Source organism: Theobroma umbraticum, unplaced genomic scaffold (assembly GCF_002168275.2).
Source record: "Theobroma umbraticum cultivar Fairchild unplaced genomic scaffold, ASM216827v3 scaffold_239.1, whole genome shotgun sequence".
Lineage (NCBI taxonomy): Eukaryota > Viridiplantae > Streptophyta > Magnoliopsida > Malvales > Malvaceae > Theobroma > Theobroma umbraticum.
In genome coordinates, this window is record NW_018397273.1 from 263,928 (window position 1) to 281,799 (window position 17,872).

Sequence of the window (17,872 nt, forward strand, 5' to 3'; positions counted from 1 at the left end):
TTTTTAACCAACGTTCAATATCTGTTACCCAACATTAAAATTCTTTTTAATAACGTTATTTATGACCTGCATTAAAATTTATTCTTCAGCATTGTCAGTTTCGATACTACATATAAAACTTTCACAATTTATTTAAGAACTTTTTCAAACTAAAAGCTTTCTCGCCTTAAAAACTTTCCTCTAATTCTCTACTACTCATTAATTTTCAACCCCTTTACCATTGGTAAAGATGTATATGCACGGCATTGTGCAACAAATGAATCAAACTCTTGCTCATGTGACATGCAGCAAGCTTGTTGCAAGGCAAGCAAATGCCTCAAGAACAGCCAACTTCAATCTCTTGATAAGAGATTCCTTCAAGTATTTCGTATCAGCATTTGGCTATCTCCTCACCGGTATAATACTCAGATTTCTTCTTTTGCCAGTAAGTTATATGCTCATGGATGCTTTGTATAAATGCAGAAATGAACTACTATTTATTTTTTTTCTGCTGTTTTCTTTCTACATAATATACAACAGTGAGATTTGTTCATTTTAACTGCAGGGGAGAAAACAGAGGCATATGAAAAGAAAGGTTGGTGTCGCAACGCCAAAGTCTCTCTGGAACATAGATATCCCAAGCATTTCTCTTTCAAGCACCAAACACTTGGAGATAATCTACGTTGAGAAGGAAAGTTCGGATCTCCATTGGAGCGAGTTCAACCACCAGCTTTGCAGGATCAAGAGGTCCTCCCCTTACCGCCTTTGATTCTCCTTCTGCAGAGCCTTCTACTTTCCAAGCTAACCTTCTCTTTTCCATTTCAGCTCTTTCTTGGTTTGCAGACAAACTCATCTCTGTCACTTTATTTATCTGAAATGAAGTACATAGTGAGATCAAATTTATGGCATATCCAGCAGCTCATCAAGCATACTCTAGTCACAAGCCGATTGCTCTTACCTTCTTGTTTGGAAACAGCTTTTTCAGTTCAACACTTGCCAACACAGAATAATCCTTGTCCTCCCCAGTCTTTGATCAGATATCCACCAAAGCAATAAATTAGAATCTATCCCTTTCAGTTGAATATGTGGAACCACAAAATAAAGCTTCTATAAAAACCAGACAAAGGGAGGAGTACCTCATATAAGTGAGCCAACCGCAGGAGCACTTTTCCATTTTCCAGCTCCTGCAATGTTCAAAAACAGGAACAAAATTACTATCCAAAGTCAACAAAAAAGTGGCAGGCGCTTGCAAGATAATCTCACAAAATTACATCTTCAGGGACATCATCCTTCATGGGCTCATGAAGCCAGTTCGGTAACTTGTTCTTTACCTGGAGAGTTATTATGGCAACGTTATTTGGTAATGTGTAAGAGGGATCAATTCCTGAAAACGTTGAAACATGGGAGCTCATCCAATCATCGCCATCCTGCAGAAAAGAACACCAATGACCTAAGCATGGAGGCCCGATGCCACTAAATAAAGTCAAGTTTCTATACCTGTTCTGAGAAAGCTAAAAGAAGCGGAGAATATATCTCTTGGCCAACTGTGCGGCGCCACTTTGCCCCTTCCCCTATATGATCAATTTGGATATAAAATTTTCCTTGGATCTGCAAAATTCGGAATTTATTTACATTTCGCACATTTAGAACCTGGGACAAAGAACATGAATTGATAAGCAATACTTACAGTTAAACCTTCACACCCTTCAGGGACACAAACTGTCTCATTTAATACTTCACCAACACCTCTGAGGTCATCATGAATCAACCTCCTATAAATTGACAAATGTTATAGACCATGAACAAATAAGTAGTCATAAAAATACAAAGGCAAGGAAAGATGCAACAAACCTGTGGAGCATCAGCTCAATTTGACCATCCACTAAGCTGGATCCCCCCACTGACCGATCCACCAACACTGAGAGCTCTGTGCTATTGTCTTGGAGGTAGATTCCAAGATTAATCTGGAAGAAAGCAGTTTGAAAGGCAAAGAAGAAATTAAGTTCAAGTTTAACACACAAAATTTATGCATTTACCAGACTCTAGCAAGCAGAGCAGATATCCTCCATGGTTTATATTAGAGAATGGCTGAGATAAAGCTGTAATTTATAGAAAAGAAAATTTGCAATTTTCAAAGGAAGAAACATACTGGGTAATAATTTCCAGCAACTGGTTGGTTCACCTGAAGGTCCCAGTCATTCCTAAAATCTCGAATCTGCAAACATTAGATTTAACAACCATGAAGCAAAAGTAAACATCATTGCAAACAACTCAGGAGTAGAATTTCATTTAGGTGAATGAAACAGTAAATTAACAGAAAAATAAGTAGCAAGTATTCACCAAGTAGAAAAACAACACTAACAAGTTTGGCATCCATCAAACTCTGATATTAAATATCTAAAGAATTTACGCTAGTGTGTGTGTGTATACATACATACATACATACATACATACATACATATATAGTAAAAGCTGTATTCGACATGGCTTTTGGCCTTAAAGAAAGAAAAAAAAAATGCAAGACTCAGGAATTTGGTAGAATGGCAAGCAACAAGAATTAACATACCCGTTTAATGAAGTCACGTCCATTAGAATCTGTGTAGAATGTTCTGTTAGTCTTCATAGTTGTTGTAATTTGAGTAATGATTTCTTTCCCTATCCCATCATCCACAGGAATTGGCCCAATCTAAGATAATGCACATAAAGTCAGTAAATCCACCCAATTAACTTTTCAACCTTGTAATAACCACAAACAAAGACTCCATCTTGTCCTGCAAGAAATTTATGAATAAAAACTAGAAGATAGATTAACTCACGTTGAACTCAACTTCAGCATGCTCTTTTCCCTTGTATACCCTGGTGACCTGCTCATGCATGCAGCATTCTGTTACTGAAAGTAGAAGACATGAGATATTTTCGGTGCAAACAAAAACAACAAAATTCTTGTCCTTCTAATGGTAACTACATTGCACAACTTCAAAACAAAATATACCCATGAAGAAGAAATTCCCAGATGCAAGCATGGAGGTGGATATTTTTTGTACAATTTAGAGAAAAGAAAGAAAAATGGAGAAACTGACATGAACAAAGGTTAAATTTAACCAACAGGTATTCCACTAGAACATAAGTTAGAAAAACATGAAAAGAAAGTATATATAATCCCCTTTTTTAAAGTTCAGTAATCAACAAGAGACCATACATAACTGTTTCTTTGTCAATCTAGACTCTGCCTCCGAGCTTTAAGAACTTACTGTTGCACTACTCTTAGTTCCCAGCTTAAATACCATGGTTTAGAAGGATGACTTGTGAACAATAATTTCAGATGCGAGAATCAGGAAAAGCTATGAGGGCTTCATATTAGAATAAAGGTTCCAATGACAGAAATTGGTGTATCAAATGTGTTTTTAATAGGCAAATCACCTGAGATATCCATGAATTGAGCTGTTGATGTACTTCATCCAACAAGGGACCCCGCACGATAGTTAATTGAGCCTGCAACAAACAAGCCTCAGTTTTCCTTCAGAAACTCTTTTTCCACAAGTATAATAAATCAATAGAGAAGGATCATTGTTGATTGACAGAGAATTATACCAAATAAAATCAGATACCTGGCTTTCAGATTTGATGGAGAATGTACCATTTGGACGGAAAACATATGCCCCAGAAGCCTTTAACAAAATATCAAGCATTTTGCAATCAGTAAATTTAAGATGATTCTTTTTCTCCAAGTACAAACGTAATGAAAGAACAAAAATAAATTAGAAATGAAAAGTCAAAACACTAAGCACTGTTATCTAGAGATTGAACTACCTGAGGATCTTTACCAGTTCCATCATTTCCAGAGTAATAACCATATGATTGTTCAGCAACTGCCGTAACCTTCAGTGATGATCACATTAGATAAAAAGTTTGTTATCATTACAGAATCACCAATTAAAATAACATTACAACACAAGAAATGTTCCAGAGCAAGGGAAAAAAAGGGTTACAACGGAAATTGGTCATCCAAATGAAAATTGAAACACAAGTTGAACTCAAGATGCAAATCATAGTGAAAGAAATTTGAAGGAAAAAGAAAGGGAAAAATCTAATAATTATACTCACAGATGCATAACCAAATTGAAGAATAAACAGAGCTTACCAAATTTCTGCTGTTAACATAACGAGTAAGTTTTCCTTCATCTTCAGAGTACAGAAGCTTTAAACTTCCTTGGCCAACTTCAATGGTATTGTTTTTACTTCCTTCATAGGTATGCACAGTTGAGATGGTAGAACTAGGGCCTTCTCATGAAATTTTAGATAACAAGAAATAGTAGGCTCTGTTAATGACATAGAAACATAGTAGCCAAAATCTTCTGACATTAAATTAAACTAAAGCAACAAAGCCAACCTGTCTGGTCAGCAGTTCCAACAATGTAAGTGCTGAAACCAAGGGGAGGCACTGAAACTGAAAAGGCAAGCCAATATTTAACTGTTTCTCTTGGGGTTTTACCCAAATATGCTTTAACATAATGACTCCTTATGTGTGACGTGGAATTTGACAGAGGGAGAAGTTGTGATTCAATTTCTCTTCCTTCAGAATCCTTGACAATAACCCTTGCACTGGAAACCTGTCACAGGTTAAATCTCAGAGAAATACAAGTAAAAATCAAATTTCTGTCTCCAAATGATTGCAATTAGATTTTATATCAAAACGTTTGCGTCAAGACTAGATCAAATTGCAAGCGTGCAGATTGAATGATTTTCTTCACTACATTATTATTTGGAAAGTACTGCATGATCAAATTTTAGAGATGTCCAACAGTTACATCCCTTGATACCAAAAACGCCAAGAGGGAGATACTCACAGGAATTCGAATAGTTTCCTCTCTCTTCCATCCTAGAGAATTGTAGATAACAACAACCTACAATAGAGATAAGATATTAGATGATCAATCACCACGAAAGAACTGGGTCTAACCTTCTGAAATAATTAAAAGAAAATATTTGAACTAGTAATATCCTTACCAAGCTTTTTCCGTCAGACAAGGCAGCTTGTGATGGAGGACAAAAACTTATATTAAGTAAAGGACACTACAAAAAAATTGGTTAAAAAAACTCCTTCAGAAAACTCATTGTACCGAATTATATTAAAATTCAAAGCTCCGAATAAAACTAATACCAATGATATTGTTTACCTGCTGAAAGCTTGTGACACTGTTCCCTTGACCAGTACTTGACCTTGACTCTGCCAAGAAGGCAAGCGAAGAGGCAACCAACTTCTCGGCCTAAGACAAAGTAAGTGGAAAGTATTATATTTCTGACTCAACCTTTATAATGCCAGTAGATCTACAACAACATTGTTGGACTCAAAACCAGATGCACCTCCATGTATCCTATTGACAATCGCAAAGCATAATCAGCAGCCACATGCTGTCTTTCAGTGCCACTAACTGCATCATGATGTTGAGCTATTGCCAAAGCATCAGCTAATGCATCTGTATTTGGTCCCAAGCTACTCCTACCTTTAAAGAATTCCAACTGCCTAGCAGCCTGTTATAAAAACAAATAAAGCAAAACACATTCATAAAAAGGCTGCCAGAGTGTACCTTTAAAAACATAGCAACTTTTCTGAGAAAGTGACTCACCAGATAGTAAGCACTCAACACTCTGACATAACCTTTAAAGGCTGGCCTGCTTGTGAAGTAACCTGTCCAATATGCATTAGGCTTATCTGCATATCTGAAAATGAGACGATATGCTTTAGCTGCATCGCAAACTTATTGGTAAGGCAGTACCAGAATTTTGAGATCAAACTCACGGGAAGAAATCATCAGTCTTCAGGGGCCACTGCTCATTTGCTGCATATTTTGCATCAGTATAGATGGATGGTGTGGAGTACAAGGCATTGACACGCCCATCCTATAGATTCTCCAAATAAGAAAAGTTTCGTTAAATATGAATTCAACTAGAGCTCAATAGCAGTTAAAAAAAGAATGAGATGCCAAATCTCATGAGGGGAGACGTTAACACATGCCCAAATGATAACAAGAAGAAATATGAGCATGTCAAAATGAAAGAAAGATATGATTACTTTATTCATTAATCTTCATTCCTGTTCAGTAAAATTCATCAAAATCAAGTACCTGATTGACATAATGAATGAACTTGTCCATCTGTCTGAACCATGAATTTGCATATTGATAACGGAAATCTGTCCCCATGGTCCACATAATATGATTCGTTCGTGTTACATTTGCCTTAGGAAAAGAAAACGGTTAATTAAACAACTGCGTTACACATACTGTCATAGAAATTTCAGAAGGAAGCAGAATTCTTCTTTGTTCATAACGAAACCAATAAACACAAACTGTAAGATCATACCTGTGCCAGTGCAGCAGCTACAAAGTCATTGACTCGCTCTTGAACATTATAGTCAAACAGGAGAACATCATCCTTCAGTTAAAACCTTCATGTTAATATATGCATGACCAAAAAGTAGAGACAAAAGTGATACTTTAACCTTTTACAAGGTTTACCTGAATGGGCGGTGAGACATCATTTATTTCAAATGTGAAACCATCAGGCGGATCATAATGCCTGGGGAATATGCCAGTGAATATCTGCAGGTGAAATCAGAATATGAGTGATCAAACGAATGTTTGAAATATCAACAAAAGCCACCATAAAAAGAAGTAAACGTAATATTCTTTGTGCATGAAACAAAGTTTAATCAAGGAGTAAACAGAACCCAGTTCAGAAATCAAAGAGTAAGGAAGGCATGATAGATGTTAAGGCCCAAACCTGTGAGGATGAACCAAGGGACTTAGAACCCTGCCATAAAACCTCAAGAGTCTTCTCTTTTAAGCGCTTAGCTCTATCTTGATAATCAATTCGAGCAAAAAATAGAGAGTCAAATCCTAGCTGCAATAATTACAGCTCAAACATTAGACAATAATCTTTATTCTATAGAGTGTACATCACAAGTACCATAACAAGTTTCTATAAATCCATCAAAGCAGATTTCACGAACCAAACAAAAAGTGAAAACCTGTTGAAGATCTACATCTATATATACCAAATTTCCAATCCTACCTCTGCACCAAGCAAATAAGCTTGCACAGCAGAATGCCCAAAAGGATCAATCTGCCAACCAACTCTAGGGATCTGACCAAATTCATCTTTGATGTACTTGTGTCCTAAGGTTGTCTGATCAATCAAGTCAATGTAATGTGGGGTTGCCTCATCATGCATACACATACCACCATTTCTACAAAAGAAGAAAGTTTTCCAGGCAAAAAAAATTAAACACTTATAAACAAATAGCTTTCATGAAGACGATAAATTAGTCATAATTTTTTAATTTTTACTTTCATTTAAGTTGACCTAAATGCTACTATAGAAAATGATGGGAGCACAATATTTAAGCATATTACATGAACTCTAGTTGACCGGAGTCGACTAGCTCCTTCACTTTAATCTTCTTAGCATTACTCTGCTGTCTCCACCACCTTTGAAAGAAAGCCTGAAAAGGAAAACGAAACCCATTTACATGGGCAAACGAAACCCAGAAGAACGAAGGCTTCCAAAAAAAAAAAAAAACTTTAGAAAAGGAAAATTAAATTACCATCTCAACATAGATGAATTTTCTATTTTTATCTTCTAACAAAGCTGAAATGACAGAATCCAAGACGTTCTGTACACAAGCTCCCTGTTCAGACAAACGATCCATTCAACGACCTTAAAAATCATGTCCCAAATCCCAATTTAGCAAGAATCAAATACCAAAAAAAGAAAACATGCAAGAAAGAGTACCCGAATAGAATTGTTGCCACCAAAGTAGTACTGATCAACAGTCTTCAACCAACCAACATCATCATGAGAATGGGGCACCAAGTGGACATTGATTTTACCAGGAATAATCCTTTGGGCAGTGTTGTATTCTATGCAACTTGATTTTGCACTATTAACAACTCCTGCCAAAAGGATCGCAAACAGCAAGGTGATCGCCATAGAGCATAGAGCTGCAAAGGCCAAAGGGTAAAAGCAAACTGCAAAAGTCAACTTGGGTTTTCACTCTTTTCAATGGTCAGCTTAATTTTGTACTGCAAATTCCCCTTCTTTTTCTTTTTCTTGTTTAAACTCTTTTCAGGAAAGCAAAGAGTTTGCTTGCAAGGAAGGAGGCGTGTACAGGTGAAGCAGAGAGTATTTCCTACTGTCAAAGAGTGTCTCTGACCTTCTGATAATGACTCTAGTGTCTTTTTTCCTCATCTTATCCTTTTGGTAAGAGACATTATCATAGTCAAAAAACATCTGCCTAATTTGCAACAGACATTTCAGCATGTTGATGAGGCACTCCTATTCCTTTTCCTTGAATGTTCCAACACTTGATCACGTAACAATTGTAACTTGTTTGTTTATCTACTGCTGCTTAAAGACAATCAATTACCCAATAAAATAAAATTAAAATTAAACAAAAAAAAGACAAAGACAAAGCCTTATCCATCTACTCCTATTTGATGAACGTTCCCGAGTCATACATACACAGGGTAATAACTAAGTATGATTCGTAATAGAACTAATGCTGAAAATAGGGCAAAAGGTTATATACATATGTACACACAGTAGTCTATTGTAAGTCTTGATAACCCATTTTTAGGAGTAGGTTAGTTTCATTTTAAAATATCAAAAATTAAATTAATCAAATTTTTATAAAAAAAATAATCGATATTAATTAAACTATAATAAAAATTAAAAATAATCAAAATCAATTTATGTCAATCGTTTTAGTCAATTATTTTGATTTCAATACAGATGTTTTTAAAATATATTTTTAAAAATGTTAATAATATTTATATTTGTAAATTTTGGATATAAAAAATTAATAACAAAATATATTACTCTTTCTAAATTATTGATATTAAAATCGAAAATCAATACGAATTAACTTAATTAATATATTTGGATAGATTATTTTTGAAAATAATGATCCAATGGATTCATGCTGCCGGTTGACTTGTTGATAACAAACACGGCCTGCATTTTGCAAGGCCTTCCTCAAGCAACCCATAATATGTAAATAACCAATCAAACTTGGGCTACCTTATGGGCCTAAAACGACGGTGATATTAACCATTTGGTGTTTGGTTGCAAGGATATTTCTATCCTGATTCAGACCCCAAATCCCAGTACTACTACAACAAATTCTTCAAAAACCCTAGAAAATCCAAAACTTCCCCAAAATTTCAATCGATTCACCATGGAAGACAGCTTCAATGTCCGAGTCGGCAAAGCATTTGGCTCCCTCGCGTCAGCTTCTTCTTCAAAATCACAGTCTTTGAGCTCTCTTTGGAGCCTCACCGACCACGAAATCGAGAAACGAGAATGGAACCGAGACAAGGAGAGTCCAGAACGACCCGAGGAGGAGGAGGGGTTGCTCGAGAAGTTTCGACGGAAGAAGACGATTAATTTCTGTGCGGAGCCTGCGAAGGATCTCGATGACCTGGACGACGAGGATGAGGAGGACGAGGAAGAAGCACGTGCGTCGTCGACTTCGAGTAAGGGTGGTAAACCAGAGGATTATAATGATGAAGAGTGGGAGATTAAGTCTGCCATTGGAAGGGACTGTACTCTTGATTACGAGGTTACCTCTCTTTTTTTCATTTTTCTTTTAATGAAGTGAATATTCATGAAATGATTGTGATTGAGCTAGGTGTAGTGAAAGTTAAAACTTTTCTCAAGAAGCCGAAGTTAAATTTTTGAATTTCATACGGCTAGGAAAGAATCATGTAGAAGAAGTGAGTTGGGGTTATTTGAGTTACTATGATTTTACTTCCTTTATGTCGAAATTTAATTGAAAGAAGGAAATAGCAACAAATAAATTGCAAAATTAACCAATAACCAGAAAAGGTATATGACATTTTGACTTCCTGGAGTTATCATTTTGTCTCAGATCTTAGGGTTGATATAAGGTTGTAGGTTTATGTTCTCTTCTGACATTCTGGTGTTGATTTTTGCTTCTGGGGTACTTGTGCAGGAAGAGGAAGATCAGTATGATAAAGTGGCTGTTGGCAGGGAGAAGACCGGAGATCGCCTTTACATGAAGGATGTAAATGACTATGAGATAGATGCAGATTCTGGCAATGTGCTTCCAACTACGTGGAGGGATTTCAGTAGAGATCCCCGTGCCAATCACGTTGCCGCAAAACTCAGGCTCAAGGAAGATGCAGAAGCTGCTAAGAAAAGGCTTGAAGAAGATGCTGAAACCGCCAAAAAAATTGATTCGTTGCGGGTGTCTGATACTGATGGACCTGCTGGCATGGATGCTCATGTTAGCACATTTGAGGATGGGAACCTGAAATCCATTTTGAAGAGAAAGGATGATGCTGAGTCAAATCCAAAGCCACAGAAACGTGTCCGTTTTGATTCTGAATGTAAAAATAATTTCAATGAAGGGTCTGAAGGAGCCAAAGATGTCTCGAAGGAAGGTTGCTCGACGGAGGAAGAGGAAGCTATGGTATCCAACAAGGCCTCTACTTTGCCTCAGGAATTTCCCTCTGGAATTCCAGATTACTTGCGGAACCCTTCAAAATATACACGATATACTTTTGATTTGACTGATGTTGATGATGGATCAAATCGGCAAGCCTATATGGACTTTCTTAAGCTGATTAAGAGGTCAGATGCTACAGAACCACAGGCAGATGATGGTCCAAGTGATCTTACAAAACCTGTTACTTTTATACCAAAAAGGAAAACTAGTGATGTCATCATGGGAGAAAGTTGCACTGAGCCAAAACAGATCCGGGAAGATACTGAAAGGGAGTCCATGCATGGGAGAGGCTTACCTATTGGAATTGCAGCAGGGGATACCAATGATGGAGTTTGTGCAATGGAGGAAGATGAACCACAAACAATTATTGACAAGAGAAACTTCTCACAGAGATCAGGCCGTCAATATCGCATGAAACCTAGCTCAGAGTCCCATGATTAGTATTAGATCACCTAATGAAATTCTGACCTGTGTTTTTGTGGTTTATCTTTTTAGATGGATTATAAGCAACAGAGCAAGCATACATATCAGCAAGATAGCGCACTTTGTGTAAGACACAAGCAAATAAGATAAAAGAACATAGCTTTGCGTGGGTAAACAGTTTAACTTTGACTCAATCATATGATTCAATCTTTTCCTTTTATGTACTTCCCTGACTAAACACAAAGTTCTAATCCTCTGTATAGTTGTATGCCTCTGCTTAATAATAGCATCATCCTTTGAGATATTAGTGAATGTTTGCTGTCGTATGTCCTTAACGTAGTCTGGCAATGGAAGAACATCCACTAGAGCAGAACGTTTCCTGTTGTGGTATAATCAGCTTATAGCCGACCGTCATCCACCACAGGGAGCCCAAGTGGCTGCTTGAAAACAGGCATTTTCTGAAATTGGATCATCCTTAAACGGAACAGAATCTGGGTATAACACATTCCACAGTTACTTTTGATTTAGAAAAGGATCGCAATGCAGGACCAATTCCTGTAGTGGTGCAATTGGCTTATGGCAGACCAGCATCCACTGCAAGAAGTCTTGTTGGTTGCTCAAAAACAGAAATAAAGAGTTCGCATGACCTGCAACTGTATCATCCTGAAACGGAACAGAATCAGAGTTGACACATTCCACAGATACTTTTGATTCAGAAAAAGACAACCCTGTTCCAACATGCTTTATTGGAAGAACGCTAGGGGCAGCTTGTTCCCTGGCATTCCTCGCCGCAACCTACCTTAAGATGTTTTTGCTAACATCTTTGTTAGTTTCATAGCGTCTGTACCATCCCTTCCAATCAACAATGACAGGAAAATAAAATTGTCCTAGCACTATGATGAATGAGACCTAAATGTTGTCTCAATATAAGCTTAACAAGTTATAGGGGAAGGCAGATGCCAAAAATAATGATCTATATACACATCTCGAAACCTCCATACATAAATGTCTTACAATCCAATATCTATAGATAATACTGCATAAACTACTTGCTATTTCTTTTTCACCAATTCCCTTGAGCTATGATCTATCTATTAAAATAGATTATAAAGTGTATTTTTTCATTTTAGGGGCATCAAGATTTCTACACTTGCAACAAAAATTGGTATCAATAAGACAATAACATCCAGCAGCACCTCATCATACACTACCCTGGGAAACCAATATATTGTCCACCATTTGTCTGGAAAATAATGGCAAGAATCAGAGCCAATGCATACAATGGCGAATTCAACACCTAGAACAAGCGCTTTCTGCAATCTTCTGCTCCACAGTAGCAGGTCATCCGTTTTAACTTCCCATCAGGACCATAAACGCTATCAAGGGCATAACCATAGTCATAGGTAAGCTCCTACAAGCAAGAATATCAAAATAGTATCTAGTTATTCCAAACTCCAGCCAACATATCCAAGTAATGCAAGAGGGGAAAATATATATAAATCATACCAAGAGCCTATGGTTACTATCAATGATGTATGCGCCCAAAAGTTTAACTTGAGCTCCAAGCAAATTATCATAATATTGTCATGTAATATAAATAAAATTATGTTAAAATCCAGAAAATTGGTATCGAACAGCTTCCCAAGAAAATCCAAAGGTGCTCCTACAAATATCAAAGTGAGGAAAAATCACCTGCAAAGGGGGAATGTTGTCTGCTGCAAAGAGCATCACTCGAGCTAGTTTAAAATCCTGATGCGCACTCAGGACACACTGGATAAAGAGGTTAGGTTCACAGCTATGATTGATAAATCTTGCAACATTTCCAAAAGAACCAGCATCAATGCAGAACTCTGGCACACTCTCTGGCCTCTGTTCATCAATTTTGTCCATGTTCTGGATCATTGGCAAAGACGCATCTTGTTGCCGCCTCTGTCAAGGTAAACAAAAACATAATAATCATACATGCAAGCAAAAACAACCAATCTATGATTTCAGAGCAGTAAAACTGAATATAGCACAAATCAGGGAAACAGTGTTTTCATTAAAAACAGGTTTCCCATGAACTCCAATAAAGGTTGGGCCCCTTAAGTTATGTTAGTGGATTTAAACTTAACACTTAATGCCTTGCTTTATTTTCCTCCTAAATGGAAAGAACTCAACTATTTCCTTTCTCCTCTGTACCTCTTAAGAAACAGAAAAGTGAGAGGAATTTTAGCAAACATAAAATCAAAAGAAAGGGAGGATAAGCAACGGAACAAATGGAGAGGCATTCAGTAGAAGTAATCCTAGAAATTATGAATTATTGTACCTCAAGTGGTATTCCCACTAAAGGACATATCGATGTGATGTGAACTTTGCGCAGATATTACAACAACATACACTTCATAAGTCAGAATGACATTATATTTCAGCAGGGGCAGCTTTAAAAGAAACCTCTTGTAGTTTACTGGCACTAATATACCAAACTAAATACTCAACAACTTAAAATGCAAAGATAGATGTAATAATATTCTAAAGAGAATAACTATACCTCTCTTCCACCAAGCCCTCTCATAGTCTGCAAGCAATCAATGTCAAAAATGTAATTATTCTCAGACACATTATCCAGTTCTTCTGTCCTCAGGAGTACTCCAATGTATTCACAAACTGGGGCACCAGCAGGTATAAAATCCCAGGATCTAACTGCCCATCCTTTCTTCGGAGTACGGAAGACCTGCCAATTTACATCAGTCAAAGATTTTATTCAGCGATATTTCAACCATAATCCATCATAGGATCAAACAAAGAAATGAGTAGAGTAGTTTTTCTTGCAGTAATAAGAAACCTCCAGTCGGTATTTCAATCCTCTCTGAGATGTACGATTCACGCAATTAGCATTACAGCGACATTTTGGACCACATTCAAAAACAATATGCTTGGCTTCAATTAATCTGCAATTGAACAAGGGGAAGAGCAGTATTTAGCAAGAAACTTAAACAGTAAGAAAAAAAAGTATGGTATAAACAATTAAGCCTTCCTATTTCTAAATTTTACCTGCCGCCATCACGGTGCACATATGGAAAATCAGAACCATTAAGCCTGGCACAAGCACAAGTCTTGGGATCCCAGCAAACTCCCTTGCAATCACATCCAGCAGCATTAGTAGGGAGCTTTATATTTTGTGCAACTTTCATAGACTTGCAATATGTAAAACCTGAAAAACACAGGAACAGGCTGAAATATAGCAATTTATGTATGCACAACAAATGGGAGCTAATTCTTTTGTCTACTTCTCAGAATGTAAGAAATTGGAGAAAAGGGGTTAAATGATAAGTAAGAGTGAAGAAAAGAATATCATTAGCATAGCATAAGATGAGAAAATCAGCATATCATTGAACTGAGAAGATTGACCAGAAGCCAATGAACTCCCAAGTCATGAGAAGAAGCAGATCTCTTCTTGTGGAACTCATATTTACTCGTATAGCCAAAACTCTATGTCCAATAAATTATTGACTACATTGTGAAAAAAATCAAGTCATCATCACTTCAGATAACAAATTTGAAGTAAGCTTACCTGTCGGTGCAACAGGTGGATCATCAACCAGATTAGTTGCTGGAATGGGAACATCCTCCTGACCACCACTTATGTCCTCACACACCAACCTAAACCAATAAACAATAGAATTGGGAAAGACTAGAAACAAAAATTCAGCAAGCAATAATTTCTTATTCTGTCAAAACTAAATTCCTCAAATACCCGCGAATTTCTGAAGGACACTTGGGAACACGCCCATAGGTAAATTGAACCTGTCATAAGAGTGAACAATCATGATCTAAACTAATCAGATCTAACAGGAAATTTCAAATTCCCATAGTAAGAAGTTTTGCATCATTTGATTGAGATCTAAGCATCTTCTCATGACAACAAAGTGTTGCCATAATTTTGTCAGAAGTTCAAAATGCAACTTCAGAAAGAAACATTTATTCCACTAATTATCCCCTCTCCAGTAAAACCTCTTCCATACTCTATGTCAATGAATACATACATATATATATATATATATGTACACATTTTATTCTGATTTCAAAAGTCAATCATTGCCATGAATACGTAGTCCATTCCATCTACACATATCTAGCTTTATTTATTTAAAAAAAAATACACTGCAAGCTAGAAAATGGTTTTCATCAAACCTTGGATGCAGTTACCACATAGAAATTCATTCACATGGAAAGCATAACCGAATGATTAGCACCATCTTCAAAGAAATAACATTGTATCCAAAAATAAATGACCTATAGAATTTAAGTAATTAGTCATCAATCATAATACAACAGATAGTAAACCTGGCTAGTTGTTAATGTTGGCTGTCCTTCAAGCCGCCTCAATCTATATTTAAAAACAGTAAACCCAGAAATACCCTTCTCTGCCCAGTACTTAACAACCTGCAAAAGAGGAGCACATAATGCAATGCATTACGTCCTATTCAATCATATGCATAAAGCATCTAAAATTCCCAAATCAACAAAGACTGATATTTATTATCACCAAAATAAATATAAACTTAATAACCCATATAATAAGAGATGCTTTTCAGAATATTACAACTAAAATAATATTATCATCCAGTATTTATAAAATTAAAAAGATTTTACTAAAAAGACACATCTGGCATGATCAAAAAACACGAGACTAAAATGCCAAGCAGGTAAAAGACAAATCAAGCTGAAAACTGAAAAGTTTTTATAAGGCAAAACCAGACACTTCAAACTCAATTATTCAACCAGTGGCACATCAGATAAATACAGAATTTAACCGTCTCCAAAACCCAAGCTTAAGAATACATCTCAGATAAATTACCTTGTACAAGCCATCATATGTATAAATTTTTCCAGAGTAACTGCTAGCAGATTCATGACCACGAACTACTCTGACAGGCACTCCTTGGTCCACACAGTTCTGTAGTTAAAATCAGGTAAAAAGTAAGTCTACAACATCTAATTAGATCCCATACAAGACACTCCCCACATTCATATAACTGCAAATCAAACATGTCCCAGTAAACATGGATGTGTCTGTCTACAAACACTTTAAGGCAAACTTTTACCATTTCATCATCATGATCAGAACCTTTATTTTAATAATTGTCTCTCTCTTCAATCCAAGATAAACTCACAAAGCCATTTGACAAACTTAAAAAGTTTAAGATGCACAGAATCTAAAAACTGTTACCTAATCTTAAACTCAAGATATGACAGCTGCACTGTTTGAAAGCATATATGTAGATAGTGATTTAGCCAAATCAGATTGGAGGAAACTTGTACTTCACTAACAGCATTAAAAAATCACTAAAGTTAGAAAACTTGTATATTAAAGAACCACTATTTTTTTTTTTTGAGAAGTAAATGTTAATTTCATTACTTGATAAAATGTATATACAAAAACTACCCTTGTTGGTACTAGAACAGGATTCACCAGAGTAGAACTTTTTGGCAAGAACCCTGTTGAAGCGAACCTAGACAAAACAAAATCACCCAGGATACATGGTGCGATCAGGAATCACTAAAGTTAGGCAACGGCATTAACACTTTATGGGTAAGTGATGTACTTCACTAAAGTTTTCAAAGCATATGTGTAATTTTTTTCCTGCATCGATATTTCAAAACTGGAAGTCGAGTTTTCTCCAACCAGGGCAGAATGGAGGATGCAATTTTCCTAGCTGAGAGATCACATTATCTAGGAATTTATTTTATATGTTATGGGTTTAACTGTAACCTTTATCTATTTTTAAGATATTTTAGAATATTTAGGTTATTTTATGTTAACTAGTATTTTATTTCCTTTACAAATATTAGGTTTTAGGGTTTTATTTGGTATTTTACATTTTATTAGGTTTCAGGTTTGGTATAAACACCTATGTTTAGTTTTGATAAGATTTTGATGAATGATATTTTGACATTGAGATTTGAGTTTGTAAAACTGGAGATTTTCAAATTGTTCTTGAGTGTTACTCTTTTGGATTATTAGATCTACATCACAAAAATACACATACACACAAAAGACGAAGCATTTTCATAATCATACCACAACATAATTCTTTGTTTAAAAATTATATCCTGATTCCTGAGTAAGATTAGAAAATTTTGAATATGTTTAGTTTCCAAAGAGTAACAAATTCAATTAACAACCATCCAAGAAAGTAGACAATATGAATCAATATTACATTTAGAATTCACACCTTGAGTGCTAGATTACCACGTTCCATAACTTGATCCCGAATTTGACGTTTATTACCAGTTAGGTCATGTCCTCCTTGTCCAGTATAGACAACATCTTCAGCATTATCTAAATCATCCTCATACATGCCCGATAAAACTATAGCTACTCCAAGTGGGAATATATAGTGTTCATACTCCTGCAATTTTTCAACCACAAAAACGTAAAGCATAAATGAGATGGTTGTCGCATGAATATCATCAATACTCTATCATTTCTTTCTTTGATAAACAAAAATAATAGTAACCACTCAATCAGAAGACAACCTAATGAAGGACTCCCCAAGAGCATGCACAAAAAAACTTAATTTGGAAGACAAAAAAAGGCCATTTTAAAAATCTAATTGAAATATCAGGAACAACAAACGATTCTGACAAGAGATTACAGAGCTAATAAAACATGATTTCAACTCATTTTCACACATGTTTCCTGTAAGGGATGTTTTACCAAAAAAAAAAACTTCTAATGGTAGCCAACAGCACTTGATGGCAACAAAAAAACAAAGTAACAGCAACAACCCCCAGCACAAACTGGATTCTTTTTCATTTTTTGGGACGTTGAAAGGCATGTGAGTACAGTTACAATGGACAGTGTAGCAGGGGTGGAGCTAGCCAATTTTTATTGGGGCGACCCAAGGTTAAGAAGAATAAAGTTAAAAATTTTTAAAACTAATATATTGAACT

General features: G+C 36.0%; 3 protein-coding genes across 3 annotated transcripts; 1 reads left to right on the forward strand and 2 right to left on the reverse strand.

Annotated features, from left to right (window-relative positions):
- Window positions 1-447: 447 nt before the first annotated feature.
- LOC110426873 (alpha-mannosidase At3g26720-like) lies at window positions 448-8,202 on the reverse strand. The gene is made up of 29 exons (XM_021442193.2): window positions 7,774-8,202; window positions 7,586-7,669; window positions 7,395-7,483; window positions 7,054-7,228; window positions 6,763-6,882; window positions 6,498-6,581; window positions 6,343-6,414; window positions 6,105-6,218; window positions 5,780-5,880; window positions 5,607-5,700; window positions 5,344-5,511; window positions 5,157-5,246; window positions 4,987-5,052; window positions 4,827-4,883; window positions 4,370-4,589; window positions 4,121-4,260; window positions 3,790-3,858; window positions 3,588-3,647; window positions 3,400-3,471; window positions 2,796-2,843; window positions 2,546-2,665; window positions 2,129-2,194; window positions 1,831-1,943; window positions 1,667-1,751; window positions 1,477-1,587; window positions 1,311-1,406; window positions 1,116-1,163; window positions 938-1,006; window positions 448-850 (listed from the first exon to the last, which is right to left on the reverse strand). Exons 1-29 carry the CDS (start codon window positions 7,969-7,971, stop codon window positions 632-634), a joined length of 3,048 nt encoding a protein of 1,015 aa, XP_021297868.1. The 5' UTR covers window positions 7,972-8,202; the 3' UTR covers window positions 448-631.
- Window positions 8,203-9,141: 939 nt separating this feature from the next.
- On the forward strand, window positions 9,142-11,245 carry LOC110426910 (midasin-like protein). Its single transcript, XM_021442245.2, has 2 exons — window positions 9,142-9,601; window positions 9,995-11,245. Exons 1-2 carry the CDS (start codon window positions 9,218-9,220, stop codon window positions 10,949-10,951), a joined length of 1,341 nt encoding a protein of 446 aa, XP_021297920.1. The 5' UTR covers window positions 9,142-9,217; the 3' UTR covers window positions 10,952-11,245.
- Window positions 11,246-11,890: 645 nt separating this feature from the next.
- On the reverse strand, window positions 11,891-17,404 carry SUVH4 (histone-lysine N-methyltransferase, H3 lysine-9 specific SUVH4-like protein). Its single transcript, XM_021442212.2, has 10 exons — window positions 17,152-17,404; window positions 15,774-15,872; window positions 15,260-15,358; window positions 14,670-14,719; window positions 14,487-14,575; window positions 13,967-14,126; window positions 13,758-13,863; window positions 13,464-13,646; window positions 12,626-12,862; window positions 11,891-12,344 (listed from the first exon to the last, which is right to left on the reverse strand). Exons 1-10 carry the CDS (start codon window positions 17,359-17,361, stop codon window positions 12,231-12,233), a joined length of 1,347 nt encoding a protein of 448 aa, XP_021297887.1. The 5' UTR covers window positions 17,362-17,404; the 3' UTR covers window positions 11,891-12,230.
- Between the last annotated feature and the right edge of the window lie 468 nt (window positions 17,405-17,872).

Excerpts from the sequence above, each read along its gene's own strand:
- LOC110426910 (XM_021442245.2), top strand. The coding sequence starts at position 9,218 with ATGGAAGACAGCTTCAATGTCCGAGTCGGCAAAGCATTTGGCTCCCTC. Across the intron at positions 9,602-9,994 it reads ACTGTACTCTTGATTACGAG|GAAGAGGAAGATCAGTATGA; the intron begins GTTACCTCTCTT and ends GTACTTGTGCAG.
- LOC110426873 (XM_021442193.2), bottom strand. The coding sequence starts at position 7,971 with ATGGCGATCACCTTGCTGTTTGCGATCCTTTTGGCAGGAGTTGTTAAT. Across the intron at positions 4,884-4,986 it reads TGTCTGACGGAAAAAGCTTG|GTTGTTGTTATCTACAATTC; the intron begins GTAAGGATATTA and ends TCTCTATTGTAG. Across the intron at positions 1,752-1,830 it reads ATTGAGCTGATGCTCCACAG|GAGGTTGATTCATGATGACC; the intron begins GTTTGTTGCATC and ends GTCAATTTATAG.
- SUVH4 (XM_021442212.2), bottom strand. The coding sequence starts at position 17,361 with ATGCTTTACGTTTTTGTGGTTGAAAAATTGCAGGAGTATGAACACTAT. Across the intron at positions 14,720-15,259 it reads CAACATTAACAACTAGCCAG|GTTCAATTTACCTATGGGCG; the intron begins GTTTACTATCTG and ends CTCTTATGACAG. Across the intron at positions 14,127-14,486 it reads TCCACCTGTTGCACCGACAG|GTTTTACATATTGCAAGTCT; the intron begins GTAAGCTTACTT and ends TGTGTTTTTCAG.